This window comes from Pelobates fuscus, chromosome 9 (assembly GCF_036172605.1).
Source record: "Pelobates fuscus isolate aPelFus1 chromosome 9, aPelFus1.pri, whole genome shotgun sequence".
Taxonomy (NCBI): domain Eukaryota; kingdom Metazoa; phylum Chordata; class Amphibia; order Anura; family Pelobatidae; genus Pelobates; species Pelobates fuscus.
The window spans coordinates 88,135,276-88,155,158 of NC_086325.1; the positions used below are offsets into that span (position 1 = coordinate 88,135,276).

The following is a 19,883-nucleotide window of genomic DNA, read 5'->3' on the forward strand; positions in this document are numbered from 1 at the left end:
ATATAACTAAATCCACAGTAATGTTTTTGAATATGAACAACGATCTGGTAAACACCTTAACCCACACATATAAATTTATATGGACAGACTCGGAATTAAATTATCTAGGCCTATTTATAACTGCCAAGGTGACAGGCATAATGGAGAGGAATATAATGTTCTTTATGAGAAATATGAATCTTAAACTTAAAAGATGGAAAAATTTAGAAACTTCCTGGCAAGGAAAAATAAATATTATCAATTCGGACATTTTGCCTAAATGGCTATATATGTTCTCGATGATTCCACTTAAAGTCCCCAGGCCTTGGTTGGCTATGATTCAATCCAGTTTCAATAATTTTATCTGGAACAATAAAAAACCAAGAATTGCCCAAAAGATCTTAACTAAAAAACTGTCTAACGGTGGTTTAAATTTTCCTAGTATTTTCCATAGTTATCATGCAAATATTATTAGACATATCTATCTTCTTCAGGACCCCGTGCAGGTCTCTGAACCATGGTATATTATAGAGTCTGAAATGGCTCAAACAGACTCATTGCAACACTCGATGTGGACAGTTACAAATAACTCTATAACGAACTCGTTTGAGAATTCAACGATATTATTTCAAATTTTAGAAGAGTGGAAAGCAATTAAGAAAAAATTAGGCCTAAGTAATATGATCCCCAAGTCATGTACATTAGATATATTGCAAATCCATATAAAAGATTTTTCTTTAAAGAACTGGGCTAACGCCGATAAAATAAAGTTACTACAAATTATGCAAGGCGATAATACCCTGCCATTTCAGAACATCATTGATATTTTTCATATTCCACCCAGAGAAATTTTCACTTATCTGCGGATAAAAAACTATATCCATAAGAATGTGCTCAAATCGACTTCTATTTTTGCGAAAAAGCTGGAAGCTATATTTAAGTCTCAACCTATTAAAAAGAGCATGTCTGCTGCCTCATCAATGTTGGAAGCCCTTAAGGAGTCGCCTTATAGTTTGATTAAGACGTGGGAATTAGATTTGAAATTGCAAATTTCTTTAGACGACTGGAACTCCTCGTTAATCTGGGTGAATAAATATATCCATTGTTTGAATCTGTCAGAATGCCACTTCAAAGTTCTCTATAGATGGTATTATACTCCTGTTAGACTAGCTAAAATGTTTCACTCTTCCGATCCAACCTGTTGGAGATGCGGAAGTCATCCAGGTACCTACATACATATTTGGTGGTTATGTCCAGTTGTTAAATCTCTTTGGTCTTGGGCCTTTAATATTTTTTCATCTATGACTGTAAATAGAATTCCGGAGAATGCTGCTTCGGCTCTTTTACATTTGAATTTGTCTCTTGACTCTCAAAAAGAGATTTGTTTTGCCATTCATTGTTTAGTTGCTGTTAAAATCATTATTGCTAGAAATTGGAAAGTATCCAAGCCTTTCAACAAACGATTACTGATAGAGCAAGTTAGGTTCCAAATATCAATGGAACATGAGATGATCAATAATACGATTTTTACTTCTAGGAAAAACAATTGGTATAGTGAATGGTTGGACAAATACAGCTTATTATTTGGATAGCTCTCCTATAGACGGTTATTTTCCAATTTAATCTATACGGGATACATGGACATTCTCATAAATAGAGAAAGACTTGATAAACTGATAATAGTAGTTAAAAACCTCAGTACAGGTGGAAGAGACTCTATTTGATTATGTGCTCTGAGTTCGGTGTCTTTTTTTTTTTTGCTGTGTGTCATTGTTGTTTTCTATGTATGTTAGTATGTTGATATGCTGGTTTATTAGTGAACATGCGATCACTACATATGTTTATGTATCTCAAAATATAACAAAACTATGTATTCATCTGATAGTTGAGCATACATGCTGCTAAGAATTAGTTCCCGCATATTTGTTGTATATGTTTGTAAAAAAAATTTCAATAAAGATCTATTAAAAAAAAAAAAAAATTAAAAGAAAATGTCAAAGTTGGGCCTCTGGTAAATCTTGTGGCATGTTAGCTCAAATATTTAAATCATGCTATAAATGCATCCTATCTTCAAATGTGGACAGCTTGGGGACTCTTATGAGATATATTTTTAGCTTTATTGAGATGCCTTTTTTTCACCTATTACCTCATACAACTCATCTACCCCAGGCCCTCAATGTATTACATCCCCCAGTCCCTCTATGTGTCTCGTTCATGTCCCAAAGGGTGAGTGTGGCATGGTGGGGGGTGGGGGGGGGGGAGGGGTGAGTATGACAGAATTTGAGGTTTTAATGTAATAAACTGAATGAGGCAAGGTAAAAGGGGGTGAGTGTGAGTGTGATTGGGTGAGTATGACAGAGTGATGAGTGTGACAGGATGGGGGGGTGAGTGTGATAGGTAAGGTATGACAGAGTGATGGCATGGGTGAGTGTATGACAGGGGTGAGTGACCGGATTGGGGGTGTTAGTGTGAGTGTGAAGGGGGTGAATGTGTGTGGGGGTGACAAATACACAACACACAGGAGGATACACTGACACACATGCAGATAAACAAACACACACTGACATACATGCAGATACACATAATATAACACATACATACACGCACACACATACTGATACACAGACACAGAGATTTAGACACACAGATACACTCACTGACACACATGCAAATACACAATCACATAAATACACACACTGACAAATGCAGATACACAGACACAGAATTACACTCATACAGATAAAAACAGTGACACACGTATACACACACTGACATACAGATAGATACACATATAGACACACATGCAGATACACAGAATTACACTCATACAGATAAAAACAGTGACACACATATAGATACATAGAGGAACACACTGACATACAGATACACATACAGAAACATGCAAAATGAAAAACAAATTGTCACCCTCCTGTTTCCTACATTTTAGGTGCAGGGTGACCCCAGAGAGGGTGACTTCTCTGGGGTTCAATGGGTGGCTCAGGCTGATGGGAGTCAGAGCTCCTACTCTGACTCTCCCCCCTCCTTTTCCTCCCTTGCGGCGCTCTGCGTAAGCTGGGAGGAAGTGATTGGCTGTCAATTCCTCCCAGCACTCAGACGTCATCACAAGGGGCCCGGTCGCGCTGTTATAGCGCCTCAGCGCTGACTGGGCCCCTGGAAATACATTGACGTTGAGTGGTCCCAATAGCATAGGCCACTCAACAACAGGTAGTACCGCGCGGGCCAGGGGCCGTACCACATTTCCGGTAGGCACTGGGGATTTAGTTACATTATATGATCATACATTGCATAAGCCTGCAGGGCCGGTGCAAGGATTTTTGCCGCCCTAGGCAAAAGTAAAGTTTGCCGCCCTCCCCCCCCCCATATGACATCACAATGCCCCACCCATATGATCTGCCGTTAACTAACGCAAGTGCTGCAGTGCCGCCGTGTTTACATTAAAAGGCCTACAGGGACAGGCTATAGACACCAGAACCACTACATTAAGCTGAAGTGGTTCTGGGGACTATAGTGTTTCTTTAATGTGAGGTAAATTAGAGATTAGTGCCACGAATAATATACTAGATTGCCTACTTACAACCAGATGAGGATGATGATGGGCTCTAGCTGCAGTCTGGCTCCACTGGTCTGGTGTAGAACAGGCTCTCTGGAGGCTGTTTGTAACAGTGGTCACAAAAATCAATGTTCTGGGAGAACGGGAAGCAGCTCCATTTTTTTAACGCCCTTTACACAGCTCGAGGTCTGGGTCACAGGGTCCACCTTCATGTTCAACCAATGAGTTTGTTCAAAGGAGGTGGAGTAGGGGATGTCCTGATATGTGTGTAAGGAATGCATTGTGTGAATCTGTGTTTGTATGTGTAAGGGCTGCAAGGTGTGTTTCTGTGTATGTACGGGATGCAGTGTGTGCGTCTGTAAGGGGTGCATTGAGTGTGTGTGTGTGTCTGTGTGTGTAATGCATTGTGTGTTTTTCTGTGTGCAAGGGGTGCATTCTCTTTGTGTGTAAGGGGTGCATTGTGTGTGTGTGATGGATGTCAATCTCTCCCCCCTCCCTTGTCACTCTCTTCCCCCCTCTCCCTCCCTTGTCACTCTCTTCTCCCCCCTCCCTTGTCACTCTCTTCTCCCCCCTCCCTTGTCACTCTCTTCTCCCCCCTCCCTTCTCACTCTCTTCTCCCCCCTCCCTTCTCACTCTCTTCTCCCCCCCTCCCTTGTCACTCTCGTCTCCCCCCCTTCCTTGTCACTCTCGTCTCCCCCCCCTTGTCACTCTCGTCTCCCCCCTCTCCCTCCCTTGTCACTCTCTTCTCCCCCCCTTGTCCCTCTCTTCTCCCCCCTCCCTTGTCACTCTCTTCTCCCTCCTCCCTTGTCACTCTCTTCTCCCCCCCTCCCTTGTCACTCTCTTCTCCCCCCCTCCCTTGTCACTCTCGTCTCCCCCCCTCCCTTGTCACTCTCGTCTCCCCCCTCTCCCTCCCTTGTCACTCTCTTCTCCCCCCTTGTCCCTCTCTTCTTCCCCTCCCTTGTCACTCTCTTCTCCCTCCTCCCTTGTCACTCTCTTCTCCCCCCCTCCCTTGTCACTCTCGTCTCCCCCCTCCCTTGTCACTCTTGTCTCCCCCGTTGTCACTCTCTTCTCCCCTCCCCACTCTCATTCCCCCTCCCTGTCAATGTCTTCCCCCTAACCCTGTCAATTTCTTTCCCCTCCCTGTCAATTTATTCACCCCTTTCAATTTATTCCCACCCCCCGCTCTGTCAATTTATTCCCCCCTGTCAATTTATTCCCCCTCCCTCCCTTTCCATTTATTCCCCTCCCCCTCCCTTTCCATTTTTTACCCCCTCCCTTTCCATTTATCCCCCCTCCCTTTCCATTTATTACCCCCTTTCAATTTATTACCCCCCCTCCCTTTCAATGTATTACCCCCTCCCTTTCCATTTATTACCCCCCTTTCAATTTATTACCCCCTTTTCATTTATTCTTCCCCCTCCCTTTATTACCCCCTCCCCCTCCCTTGTCACTCTCGTCTCCCCCTCTCCCTCCCTTGTCCCTCTCTTCTCCCCCCTCCCTTGTCACTCTCTTCTCCCCCCTCCCTTGTCACTCTCTTCTCCCCCCTCCCTTGTCACTCTCTTCTCCCCCCTCCCTTGTCACTCTCTTCTCCCCCCTCCCTTGTCACTCTCTTCTCCCCCCTCCCTTGTCACTCTCTTCTCCCCCCCTCCCTTGTCACTCTCTTCTCCCCCCTCCCTTGTCACTCTCTTCTCCCCCCTCCCTTGTCACTCTCTTCTCCCCCTCCCTTGTCACTCTCTTCTCCCCCTCCCTTGTCACTCTCTTCTCCCCCTCCCTTGTCACTCTCTTCTCCCCCCTCCCTTGTCACTCTCGTCTCCCCCCTCCCTTGTCACTCTCGTCTCCCCCGTTGTCCCCCCCCACCCTGCCTGTCAATTTATTCCCCCCTTTCAATTTATTCCCACCCCCTCTCTGTCAATTTATTCCCCCCTCCCTGTCAATTTATTCCCCCTCCCTGTCAATTTATTCCCCCTCCCTCCCTTTCCATTTATTCCCCTCCCCTCCCTTTCCATTTATTACCCCCCTTCCCTTTCCATTTATCCCCCTCCCTTTCCATTTATCCCCCCTCCCTTTCCATTTATTACCCCCCCTTCCCTTTCCATTTATCCCCCCTCCCTTTCCATTTATTACCCCCCCTTCCCTTTCCATTTATCCCCCTTCCCTTTCCATTTATTACCCCCCTTTCAATTTATTACCCCCCTCCCTTTCAATGTATTACCCCCCTCCCTTTCCATTTATTACCCCCCTTTCAATTTATTCTCCCCCCTCCCTTTCAATGTATTACCCCCCTCCCTTTCCATTTATTCCCCCATCCCTTTATTCCCCCCCCTTTCAATGTATTACCCCCCTTTCCATTTATTCCCCCCTCTATTTCCCCCCTCCCTTTCAATGTATTACCCCCCTTCCCTTTCCATTTATTACCCCCCGTCAATTTATCCCCCACCCTCCCCTACCTCTGTTGTAGCGTGGCCGAGCCCTGTATGGTCCGCGGGTACAGGGAGCTTTTGTTTCTTGTACCCGGCCGGACTAAAAGGAAGTGCACACTCAGTGTGCACTTCCTGTTAGTCCGGCCAGGTACAGGAGACAAATGCTCCCTGTACCCGCGGACCATACAGGGCTCGGCCACGCTACAGTGAGGGAGTGAATGGAGGGAGCGCTGAGCGCTTCCCTCCTGTCAGTCCCTCTCCTCTGGTTGCGCCCGGGCGGTGCGCCCTCATGGACGCACCAACCTGGGCAGAGCTGCAGCCGCCTGAGGCTCTATAGAGAGCGCTCGGGCAGCTGCAGCATGAGGGGGGCTGGCGCTCCTGGTGGTGCCACAACGTCAATGTACCCCATCTTTGGCAGGTCCTACTCTCACAGTCTAATGTCTGCTAATGTATTGTTTATTGTATAATATGGCCCCCAGCAGCACCCCATTTAAGCATGTTCAGGTGAGTGCAACCATCCTCCATGTTTCATATATATATATATATATAAATAATCACACTGAAAATTATATGCTTTTACACTATGATCGGTGCCAGGTAACTGAGAAAACCTAGTACTGATAATAATACCATTGGGCATCATGGTAGACCATCCAGGGGCCCCCACAAGCAGGCAGCATATAGAGAGTCACTGTGGCTTAGTGTAGTTGCTCAGTCATGGTGTTCTCTATAGATTTAAATATCTGAATGCAGCACTGACTTTCAGCACTGCATACACCTTATAAAAAAGTTTGGGGCCAGTAGTTGTGGCCCCCATATTTATTTAACTCACTACATTGCCATCTATGGGGATTTAAATCCCCATTTAAAGTGCTGCATGCTGCTCATCTGCCATTCTGACAATTCACACTTTATCAAATAACCTTGCCGCTTATTATATATTGAAGGAACACTATGGTGATAGTTAATACAAACGTGTTTTTGTTACTATAGTTATGAAAACACATTTTAGGCCCCCGGGCCCCTGACACACTAAGTGAAAGGTGATTTTACTCACTTTTTTTCCAGAGCCGCATCAGTCTGTAGCGACTTGGTCCTGCCCATGATCAGCCCCCTTGGCTGATATCATCAAACTTGATGATCTCTGCAATTCCAATGCTTTTTTTTTATAGGAAAGCTTTGGGAAGCTATTGAGCATGCATGGCAAAACACAGAGCTGAACATCTCTATGGGGAGTGTTCAGTGCCTCCATGCAAATGGTGGAGATGCTGAACGTCAATACTGCACATTGTGCAGCAATGACCCAGGAAGCAGCTCTACTGGCCGTCTGAATGACTGCCGCTAGAGGTGTTACTAGGCAGCAATGTAATAACTGCCTTCTCTCTGAAAAGGCAGTGTTTACATTGACAAGCCTGTACCGACAGACTATACACACCATAACAACTACATTAAGCTGTAGTTGTTCTGGTGACTATAGTGTCCATTTAACATAAGTTTGCTAAATTTCAGGGTGTAGTATAAACCCTTTACATTTTCTTAGTGCTACACTAAGGTTTAGCTTTAAAACCTTGTGGTAATATGATTACCACCATATTTTCTTGGACACTGATAACTTCTTTATGATGATTTATAAAAAGTATAATATTTGGAATTCATGTGCTGCAGGGGGAAATTAACAAGCTAAGAAAGGCAACTTTTGTTGGATTCTTCCTTCCTTGATTGATTGAATGTTGTTCTGCAGAATATGAATGCTGAGGATTTGAAGAACTTTTCATGCACTAACCAGTGCCATAAAGGAATGCAATATGCCAAGACAGGTATGGTAGATCTGGCCCCTCTAACTTATTTCCTACTTTTCTAAATTGCATTTATGTGTCTTATTATTATTATTATTATTATTATAATAATAATAATAATAATAATAATAATAATAAAAAGAGCTTGTATAAGAGAGAGAAACAAAGTCTAGCTTTAGTGCAGGGAATGGATATAATATAACCCTGGATGTACACAGGTGGTTAAATGTCAGACAGTCAGACACAATCAATCAGCTTTTATAACTCAGCTGCTAATCAATCATTGCTTCATTGCAGGTTTCCCTTGGTTAACATTGAATGTTAGATTGAAAATCCAAATGGTTTAATTCCAACAACTGAAACAATTAAATTAGATGAAATAGTAAAGAGGGGTTTGGACATGCAACCATTCGCAGACGATTGCGTAACAGGCTCAGCAGGCAATAAGGAACAATTCAAACACTCTCTTATTTGGATCATCATATTTAAAGACCAAGGTTAAAATTATATAAATACACGCCAATTATGTGTATAGCAGATAAATAATTTATATTCTCAGGCCATCAGTCACTGCAGGCCTTTATTTTTTAACTTGGATATAAATGGAAGTAAAAACTTAAATCAAATTTTTGAACTACAAGTCTCATGCACCTCATATTCTGTTAAATATATGAGGATCATGGGGGGCTGAATTTTCTTCTAGAGGGGGTTAATTAAACAGGTTGTATCAATTATAAAAGGAAAAATGTAAAACAGGTGAAAATACAAATCATGAAACTAGTAATACTCTACAATACTAGTAATAGCTCTACAATAGGTAAATGCATATTTCAATCTGATTCTGCAATACTATTTTTTTTAACTCTATAACTTTTTTTTATTTTTTTTATTGCCAGAAAGAAATGAAATAATTTATTACAAAAATATACCACTCTCTATTGGATGCAGGCAAGTTTGCCATGTCCCCCATGTTTTTATGGACACATAGCACTTGTACATTTTGGCGGTCAGTACAGGAATACTGCTGCCCAGCATTATGCAGAATGAACAGTGATTGTTATCATTATTGCCTTCCTGCACCAATGGATTCAACATACTGTAGAACAGCATCTGCCTTCTGTTGCCCATTAATATGTACAAGTGATATTTGTCAGGGAAACAGGATAAACTATAACTCATATGTGCAGAGCTTTAATTACTAAAGCTACCATATATTTATGGATAGAGAAGGGGAATCACTTATTTAACCCCTTAAGGACAGATGACATGTGTGACATGTCATGATTCCCTTTTATTCCAGAAGTTTGGTCCTTAAGGGGTTAAGATAGAAGACCAATGGGGCAGTCTTAACTAAATGACATCCTTTCTGCAACATGTAAATTAATTAGCACCGATCCACCATGTTTTCATGGACACATTACTTGTACATATTGATGGGCATAACACACAATATGCTGCCCTGCATTATGTCCAGTTGAAATGATGTAGGTGGAAAATAAAATAATCAATAGACTTGTGCAAAAAAATGTTTTAGCTGGTTTATCCACATCAAATTGCTTTTAATTCACACCCAAACAAATTAATCCATCTGGAATTTACATGTGGGTCAAACTCAATGCAGAAGACTTCACAGGTAAATCTAAGATGGATTGATTAGTTTGAGTGTAGATTAACAAGAATTTGATTCAGAAAAAAAAAAAAAAAATGTCCAGAACTAATTTTTCCAGCTAGTAATCAAAGAGAAATACTGCAGCAGCTGATTTTCACATTCTGTGGGCAGATGTTTTCATGTATTACCTATCAAAATTAAGTGGTTATTTGTATCCAGAAAACATGCTGGATCTGACAAGATGCCTCTCATTAGCATTTTTTTCTTTAATAAGTAATGTAAAATTGTATTTTGTATTTCTTGTAGCTGGGTTTTTTTTTTTTTATTCTTTATTTTGTTCGGGTGTTTCAAGGCAGTTAAGCAGAGTTAAAAGACATTCGTGTTAACAAAAACATTGCAAATATATATGAGCGGTTACGTCCTTTTGTGAGTTGGCCCGTTTTTACATTATATACATCTAGGAGTTTGCTAGTAGTTCCCAGGAGTGGGGGATATTAGGGTATAAAAGGTGTCGACCACCAGGTTATAGCTCCTGTTCTTAGTGTTTTTGCCCCCTAACCTGTGGGGCTGTGGGGGGGGGGGGAGAGGGAGGTTTACATGTTGCTCGGTTGGTATGACTAGTCAAGAACGTGACACGGGGGAGCAATGTGTGTGTTAGGCTACAGCTCTCTTAGGCAGATCTTAGTTTACCGCTGTGGGGTAGTGGCGGTGAGCAAATTGTGTAGTAATGTCGTGGGCGTATAACAAGAAAATTAAAATAGAACATTAAAAGAAGCAAAAATTAACATAATAGGAGGAAACATATTATAGGTTAGTGTCCCTTATTAAGTCAGGTCACTGAGTTACTGGAACCACTGGGTGTAAAAGGGGTGACTCTGGATACGTCCCAGGTTCGGCTTGTGTCCGTCGTTGTACTTTGGCCTTGTAGTCCGAGCGCCTGGAGGAAAGCAGTTCCTTCTGTGGGGTCTTGGGCCCTGAAAGTCTTTCCATCTCGGGTGACCACCAGAGCTCTAGGGAACGACCACCTGTAGGGGAGGCCAGCATCTTGCAGTGTCTTTGTAATCGGCTGCATCGATTTGTGCCACAGTAGTGTGGCCCTGCTCAGGTCCTGGAAGAACGTGAGCGTGTGTGACTCGAATTGTAGAGGGGTCTTGCCCTTTACTGCATTGAGGAGCTGTTGTTTGTCGGCTTGAGTTTGGCAGCGTAAAATAATGTCCCGGGTGGCCGTAGCCGGTGCCTGCGATGATTTGGCAATGCGGTACATGCCGTCAAAGTTGAGTTGTTTTGCGTGTTTTGTGGACATAACGGTGGAGACTAGGCGCCTGACGAAGTGGGGAAGCTCCTCGGGTGAAAGGGCCTCCGCCACTCCGCGGATCTTGATGTTCCTGTTCCGTTCTCTGTCCTCCAGGTAGGCCAATTTGACACCTTGGTGAGCTTGAGCCGTTTGTAGGTGTTGTACGGTATCATTGATGGTGGCCAAATCCTTTTTCAGATCAGTGAGGGCCTCTTCTGTCGTTTGGACCCTGTTAGTAACCGCCTGCACTTCTGCACGTACAGTTTTAAGTTCTGCCGCAAACATTTGCTGTATGTGTACCAGCAGGTTGTGTATGTCCTGTTTGGTGGACGGTGCATTCCCATCGGGTATCGCCGCGGTCTCCGGCGTGGAGGGGGTCCCTGCTGGTGAGTCTGTGGTTGTTGCAGGGCCGGGCTGTGGCGCCCCTCTGGGCTTCAGAGTGAGTAGTTGGCCGATGTCTTGGCCCTCCCTAGGTGCAGACTGGGTCTGCTTCTGCGTTTTGCGTACCATGTCGCCGTCTGGAGGGGTTTGTCTGCAGTATTCTGTGCGGGCGTTTCCCTCTGGGCTCGTTCCGCTCCAGTAGGGGTCGATGGTCGGCCGCAGGCTTTCCACGTGGTAGGCCCGAAAGCCTCGGCGCCTGGTTTTGGCGTGCGTGGGGAAAGTGAAGGGCATCCGTTTGCTCGCTGGTACTTCCCTCTCTCATCGGTGGTGAGTCTACACCGATTTTAGCAGGTTTTGCGGTAATAAAGTTTAGTTTTGCCGTGTTTTAACTCGGAGCTGTTTGGAGATGCGTCTGCCTCGGAGCTCCGCTTAGCTCCGCCCCCGTAGCTGGGTTTTTAAAGAGAGAGTTCTCATGACATTTTATAATGTAGTTGTTTTTTTAAATTTGTATTGTAATATAGAGATATTCTTTAAAGTTTGCTATGTGCTAGTATATTTAATGTCTTTCACTGACCATTATGGGTCTGCTGGTCACTAACATTAGTTAATTGATTGCCCATGCCAGACAGCTGTCTGGATTCCCAATTGTGGGCCCCTATGCCATCATCTTAGTTTGGTTGCCTGGCGACCCACATTCAGAGACACCAAGAAACTGTACTCAGCCAGCACAGTGAGAACACTGCTGAGGGCATGAAGAGGGCTTCAGTAGCAAACTCTGTAGGGTCTGCCTTGAGTGGAGTTGGCCTTGGAGGCGGTCAGTCAGCCTGGTGTGCACTCATGCCATGCTGACTCACCCCTACAACTGGCATCACTACCTTTTCTGTTTTAGGCCTACATTCATCCTATTTTCCTGCTTTCCAGTGTTGTGAATTATGGATTGCAGTTTATGTATAAATAATGGTCTAATATAGTAGATATAGCCACAGCTTGCCTCTGTTGACATTTGGATTTCAACCCTGAAGCATTATGCTTGGTCATATGTTTACCTTTGCACTCACATTCACTGTCTAATGGGCTTTAAACATGAGAGAAACAATGAGGCGCTTTAGCAAATTGTTCTTGTCAAATTTCTTTTTCTTTTTTTTTTTAAACCCACATAAGTCCAATTACAAAATGTCACAACTGCACCACCCTGCACAATCTTCATACATAACCTCTAGAGAGCTCAAGGCCTAGGTGGTGTTTATAAATGTAAACATATCCCCATTTCTTGTAAGTTGCCTTTTACTTCCTCTCCATTTTAAAACTTAGAAATTCACATGATGGCGTGTCCAGAACATTTGTAATAACAACATCATTTAATAAATGACATACCATTTTTTAGTTTTTATATATGGTAACAAACTTACTATAAAAGGTCTCTCCCTATTTGCTAATTTCTAAACCCACACTAGGCTAGGCAGTCAGTTTTGTAACTCTTGTATACAAGTAGTACAGTGCACACCATTCCTAGCTATGTACACAAGTTTGGTGGTAGTGGGGTCTGTATACAGTTGCAGCTTGCTCTCCTCAGGGAGGGATCCACCTAAGTCAGCCGCAGTAAGGGGGCGGGAGAGCTATATAAGGAAGCTCCAGGAGCCGCCCTCCCCAATAGGGGAGTAAATTGGTGGTGCTGGCGTCGTGTTGTGCTGCCCCAGAGGAGCACTCTGTCTCTTTCAAGGGGCCACCATGCACAAAGGATGGAAGAAGTACTTCGGGCAGAAGTCTCTGAATGAAGTGACTATGGATGAATACCTGGGGAGCCTGGGGCTGTACAGGAAGCTCACCGCCAAGGATGCCTCGTGTCTCTTCAGAGCTGTGTCCGAGCAGGTCAGGGGGGCGGGGGGCTCCTAAAATACCAGAGGGAAAGGGACTAAGCCTCGGGGTGAGGTAAACTAGGAGCAGTGCTGCTTTAATAATTTAGGCAGAATGAGGTGCTATACCTCAGAGCACGGCCATTGCATTTATAGGGTGGTTTATATGGGACTTTACTTATTATTGGGGAGGGGGGTACTAGTGGTCTATAAATATATATTTTATACACTTTTATTTTTATATATATATATATATATATATATATATAATTTGGTCATGTTAATAATGCATTGTGCAGGGTATTCTTTATGTCAGAGGTGTCCTGCAGTATGTATCCATTAATTGCTCTGGTAATTTAAAGGGGGCCTCATAAAATGACCCAGGTATATCAATGTACACTCAAGATACAATTACTTTTTAATAACGTGAAGGCTTGTTGTCTGCACCATGGTATTTGTAATGGTGATAAAGCAGCCTTTTTAAAATGCCTTTCACCCCTGGCTGAAGCTGATAATTTTCTTTAGAATAAGAATTGAAATGATCTCTTTGTAACATAAAGCACATTTTCCTCTCATCTTTGGTGTCAATGTGTAGTTGCCATAGAGATGCTCACGACCCTTTATGAAGTTAGTAGACTGGGTTTTAAATGGCTATTGTTTGTTTAGTTTTTATCAGTGTATCGTTAACTGAAAAGTTTTGTTTTCCCCTCCCTATTTATAACCTTGCTGTTAATAATTTAAATGTATACTTTAAATTTAATTTATATTAAATGTGTATAGACTAAATATCCAAGAGTACATGAAGCATTGAATTTCAGCATTAAATGTGACCATGCAAATCTAAGCCCCCGTCATATGTACAGCAGGTCATGACATTTAAACACTTATTGACAACTGCTGGAAAGTCACTTAGTCTGTAATGTTGGCAACTGTAAAATTAACTTCACATTTCTAAGCCAAAATGGCTGAAATGTTTCATCCCAATCCAGCTATTGAGACCTAAAATTTTAAACTGAATTTAAATAACGCACATTAGACTAGTGAGTAACCTACTCTGTTCAGTTTTTGTTTTTCCCCAGTTGTATAAAATTATATTTAACATCTGCCTATAAGTTCATAATATGGAGATACTTTATGATTATTTTGCATTCCTGACTATTGAATAAACACAATTGACACAATATATTTTTTTTTCCTCGGATTTGAAGGGCTGTTTTTGTATTGCAGACAATTCTATCTCCAATTTGTAATAGCTAGTTTTTTGAAATCCCGCTATCAATAAAAAAAAAATCTACACTAATATGGAGCAAATATTTGCTTTAATTGGACTATAATAATTTTTAAGGATCATTTAATTAGCTATGTAGTTTAGATATGTGAAATCCTTCAGATTGTCAGTTTTAAATGTTTGGTTTGCAGAGCTTTAGAAAATGTTTTTGTAAATATGTTGACTATTTTTAATTTTGAAAAATATTTAATTATATTGTAACCATGTTTTTTTGTTGTTAAATATTCAATATCTGCACATCTTATCATTTCAACAATCATAACCAAGCATGTACAAATTTCTTGCATTTACACACTTTCATTGAGGTTGCTTATATTAGATTTGTGGGTAATAGTGTATTTTAGCACATTTTATTATTTATAATTTCGTTCAAGCGTATTATAGCGCTTTTTTATTTTTATTGCTATTATGGTGCGCTGCTCAAATATACTAAAAACAATAAAATAAATACATTTGGAGGCTATCTCTGTTAGCATACCATCTTCCAAATCTGGACACTGCCATGCTGTGGTTAGCTAGGAGGCATCTACTTGCTAACACCATGTGGCAATTGTAGTCTGCCATGTATGGCAGGGGGCACTCACTGTGTGCTGCGTGTTTTTATCCCTGGAGCACGGTAAGTACTATCACACTGAATACCTACAGTCATTACAGGGGCTGGCCAGGGGTAGGATTTTTTCTTAGTAACTGTCTGTATCCCAGATTACATAAAACAATGTTAGTGCCCAGTGAAGCTCACAGTGCGGAGGTAGTGAGACCGTCTCAGTCTTGCCCTCTATTGTAAACTGCTAGTTCCATAATGCTGAGCCACACATGTGCCTTAAACTTGCTGTGACACTCAGCCAGACATGTTACAGGATTGGCCCATAGATAATGCAGTCCTTCCATGAAAAATGTAGTGTCACAACATTGGCCTCCATGGAATACATGTACAGCTCATCTCTCTACCTGGTGGGGATTTAAACATCTGTAGCATGTTTAGTTTTACACTCCTAATGTGATGTCAGTAGGCCCTGATCTCTCTAAGTGGTGCACTGGGGAGCAGAGCAGGGACATCACAGCTCCCTTGCTGCCCAGCAGCAATAAGCGCAGCTAGCCGCCTGCCTCCATGACCACCCAGCATGCCGCCCGACTCTATGATCCCCCAGCCTGTTGCCCATTGGTCCCCACAGGTATTGTCTGTCATAGTGTGTGTTCGGGTCTCTGTCAGTGTGTGTGTCTGCCATGGTGCGGGTGTATGTATAGGTCTGTCTGTCTGTCATGGTATATGCGTGTGTGATGTGTGTGTTTAGGTTACCAGACCCTTTCTATTCGCAAGGAAATGGTGTTTACACTCGTCTTTTTTTCCCACAGCATGCTGGTCTCCCCTCGACTGGCCCTGCCTCTATCCAATGATTTCTTATAGAATTGGCTGCAAAACGCTGCACCAATCAGCATCTGCTCATAGAGATGCATTGAATCAATTGAGTTGAATTGAATGGGGAACATTCAGCGTCTCCATGCAGAGCGTGGAGACGCTAATTGTAGGTGCTGAACACTGTGCGGCACGGACACAAAGCACCTCTAGTGACTATCTGAGTGACGGTCACTTGTGGTGTCACTAGAAAGCAATGTAAAACACTGCCTTTTTTCTGAAAAGTCAGTGTTTACATTGAAAAGCCTGCAGAGAAAGGCAATAGACACCAGAATCACTACATTAATCTGTAATGGTCCTTGTGATTATCCTGTCTATTTAAGAATTGTATTTTTGTCGTTGAATATAAAGCTATGCAAGTTTTAAAAATCTGACTCCTAACCTTTTTAGCTGACTCCTAGAATCAAGGCAAATTTGTCAAGCCCTGATCTAGTTAATCCTAAACAAGTTAAGGTAAAAATGTATTTTATGACAGTTAATAATAAAATATGCTATTTGCTAATGAGCGAAGTCTACGTTCAATTTGATGCAAAATGTGGCAAATCTAGCCACTTCTGGACTATATGCAGTATAGGTTGTCCGTAGGCTGACTGTATGATGTGTTCCGTTAAATGTGTATGTATTGTGCTATGGCCGTTCGTACGCTGGCAGCCGTACGCTGCCAGCGTACCAGCATTCATACGACGAAAACACGGCTATCCTGGCCATTCGCCGTACGAATACGGGCTCCCCAGGTCGACCACACACTCCCAAGTCGTGTGGTACCAAGTAACCGATTGCAACATTGTTGCAATCGGTAATTAAGGGCTCTCCTAGGTGGCCGTCGATCCACTACCGACCATGCGGCGGTCGGCCATCTTGGATCCTTTGTCTCTGCAGCGGTGTTCGGTCGTCGAGAGCCTGGACTTGAAAACGGCTACTCGATGATCCGAGCCCCGCTGGGTTTCCAGAGTGTTCGGGAGTTCCGCGTTCGGTACATTATATGTCCCGTATTTATTCGGTACTTTTAAACCAACTGTCATGTTTAAATGTATTATGTGCGGCGTTCGGTCAATTCAGCTGGGATCGGAGCGGTATTCTCACAAAGTGTGCGCTCCGACCCCAGCTATCTACCGAACGTTCGATTATTCCAAAGTACCGAATATTATGTGAATTATGGATTTTAGAGTCAATTGTCGGTTTTGCTACACGAGGGGATAATCCACTTAATCGTCCATTTTAGTGGGAGTATCCCTCTCGTGTCGCAATGCCTGTTGGGAAAGTCACAATGCATGTTGGGAGAAATCCCCTGGATGATCTGTGTGGAAACCCCTTGCATGGGGAACTGTATAAATACGCTGCTTGTGAATAAACCGAGTTAGTTGACTCCCAAACTGTGTTTCGTCCGGTTATTGGGAGGATTGGGAATATTGCCTTGCTTTTCTACTCTGACTGTGGATTTCCTGAAGATACCAACGGATGTCGTGGACGGTTATACCGCATACCGTTACAATTGGTGGCAAGCGACGGGATCCGAACCTTACAGCCGAAAAAGCAGCGTTCGTGTAAACTGGAACTACCGAACAAGGAAAGCAAGGGCAATTCGTATGGAGATTGACTACACCATACTGAAACGACAGACTTTAAAAGAGCTACTGGAAGCCAGGGGCAAGATAGCCAGCAACAAATCTAAGGCTGTGCTGATCGCTGAACTAATGGAGGGAGACAGAGCCCGCAGCACTACACCTCCACCAGCCAAGGAAGAGACCCCATTCCAAAAAGAGCTACGAACCAGGTTGGAGTTTCTGCCGCAACCAGTATCATTGGAAATGTTGACCGTGATGATATCGGACGTACAGGACTATCTGCTGGCAACCAACCCACCAGCAACCCCACCTAGGGCAGAGTCTGTTACTGCCTCCACCTATGGACAAATAAAGCCCAAAGTCCCACATCACGCCTTTAAAGCGTTTTGTGAAGAAAAGGACGAAATCGATGGGTACTTACAGGATTTTGAGCGGCTGTGCGATTTGCACGATCTGGAACCCGCAGTATGGGTACCGCTGCTGGCCGGTAAATTATCGGGTAGGGCAGCTGAAGCCTACCGTGCTGTACCTCGAGAGGACAGCAAAGATTACCCTAAAGTAAAGAGGGCGATCTTGGAGAGGTATGCTATTACCCCAGAAGCATACCGGCGCAAGTTCAGGGGCTTGCGCAAACCGGAGAAAGATTCTCACGCAGAGTGGGCACACAAGCTGGATCAAGCATCGCAAGGATGGATACAGGCCAGCAACGCCACTAATATGGAGGAGTTACGACAGCTTATGCTACTGGAGCAGTTTTTTAATGGCTTGTCCCCAGACGCACAAGAATGGGTGAGAGACCGTAAACCCCTCACCCTACCCGAAGCCGCTAGATTGGCGGATCAGCATTTTGATGCCCGGAGGCATCACGGATCGCAGAATAAGGCCCTCCCTCGGATTACCGGGCCACCCCATAATTTTACTCCTACCGGCCCCACCGTACCCCTGCACAGGCCAGCACTGAATACTCCACCACCCCCCTCCCGATACAACGGCCGGGCTAACATTCAGTGTCACACCTGCAAGCAGTGGGGACACATTTCTCGGGAGTGCACCCAAAACCGGAGCCGGCAGGCTTGGAATCAGGTGCGACAAAATTTGGCACCAAGGGCTGCTGCACACCATTACCAGGTAGCCCCCGTCACCCAAGAATTGCTGAGCGCTCAAGTTGAGGAGCCGCTAGGGGTGCTCCACGAAGTAATGTCGGTCCGAGCCACCGACAACCGACAACATCATCGGCAGCTAGTAACCCTAGAGGGCAAGGAGGTACAAGGGCTCAGGGATTCGGGAGCCACTTTGACTTTGGTTGCTCCACATTTGGTCCCGGGCGCAACCCACACTGGCGGGTCAGTGGCAGTACGGGTGGCCGGGGGAGCAGTATACCGGCTACCGACTGCCAAAGTACACTTGGATTGGGGTGTGGGAGAGGGGACTGTGGAAGTAGGGCTTATGCAAAATTTACCTGCAGATGTTGTGCTGGGGAATGACTTAGGCCAAATGACTTCCGCTTTTATTCCCCAGACTCCCTATCAGGAGGCACACCCCGTAACCACCCGGCAACAGGCTCGCACCACGGCTACACCGATGCACTCTGAGGCTCAGGTAAGAGACCATGCTCCCCAACCGACCCCCATGTCCTGGGATACCCCGACTACCTTTGCGACCGAAGTCCAGACCGATCCCACCCTCCAAGTATATAGGGACCGGGCACAAACAGACCAAACCGGGCTAGAGGGGGAGCGGTACATCTGGGAGAAGGAGTTGTTATACCGTGTCACGACTAAAGATGTGGGAGGGTCTGTCACCCTGACTAACAAGCAGCTAGTGGTACCGCAAAAGTATAGACAGGAGCTGCTTAGAATTGCTCATGACATTCCCTTGTCAGGACACCTAGGGATGACCCGTACCCGGTACCGCTTAACGCATGCCTTCTTCTGGCCCGGCATCTCGCAGGATGTGCGCCAGTATTGCACCTCTTGCGACGTATGTCAGAGAGTAGGTAAACGAGGGGATCGCCACAAGGCCAAGCTATGTCCCCTACCCATTATCGCAGAGCCCTTCAGCCGCGTAGCGGTAGATATCGTAGGGCCCCTGCCAAAACCTAGTCCCTCTGGCAAAAGGTACATTCTGACTGTAGTGGATTACGCCACCAGGTACCCCGAAGCTGTGGCCCTCACTAATATACATGCCGAGACCGTAGCGGAGGCATTAATGAAAGTGTTTTCCCGGGTAGGGTTCCCCCAAGAGATAATCTCGGACCGAGGTACCCAGTTTACGGCCGAAGTTACTCAACATATGTGGAAGGTATGTGGCATTAAGCCAATAGTTAATTCCGCCTACCACCCCCAGTCCAATGGGTTATGTGAGAGGTTCAACGGGACACTGAAGCAGATGCTTCGGACGTTCGGGGAGACCCACAAAGACTGGGAGAGGTTTCTACCTCACCTACTCTTTGCTTATAGAGAGGTTCCCCAGGAGTCGACCGGATTCTCCCCGTTTGAATTACTATTTGGGAGGAGGGTGCGGGGACCCTTGAACTTAATTAGGGAACATTGGGAGGGAGAGAGTACTACCAACGAGACCCCTATCATATCATACGTCCTGGAATTCAGGGACCGTCTGGAGGCGCTCACTCAGGCTGTACACACCAACCTCCAGGCGGCCCAGCAACGACAGCGACGCTGGTACGATAGAGGAGCCCGAGACCGCAGCTTTC

The 19,883-nt window shown here is 44.5% G+C and overlaps 1 protein-coding gene across 1 annotated transcript in view; it reads left to right on the forward strand.

Moving 5' to 3' along the window:
* Window positions 1-12,778: 12,778 nt before the first annotated feature.
* Window positions 12,779-19,883, forward strand: part of LOC134572177 (putative bifunctional UDP-N-acetylglucosamine transferase and deubiquitinase ALG13) — a 154,150-nt gene continuing 147,045 nt past the window's right edge. Inside the window, exon 1 of the mRNA XM_063430985.1 lies at window positions 12,779-12,919. Coding sequence (XP_063287055.1) covers window positions 12,779-12,919 — 141 coding nt within the window. The remainder of the gene's footprint in view (window positions 12,920-19,883) is intronic.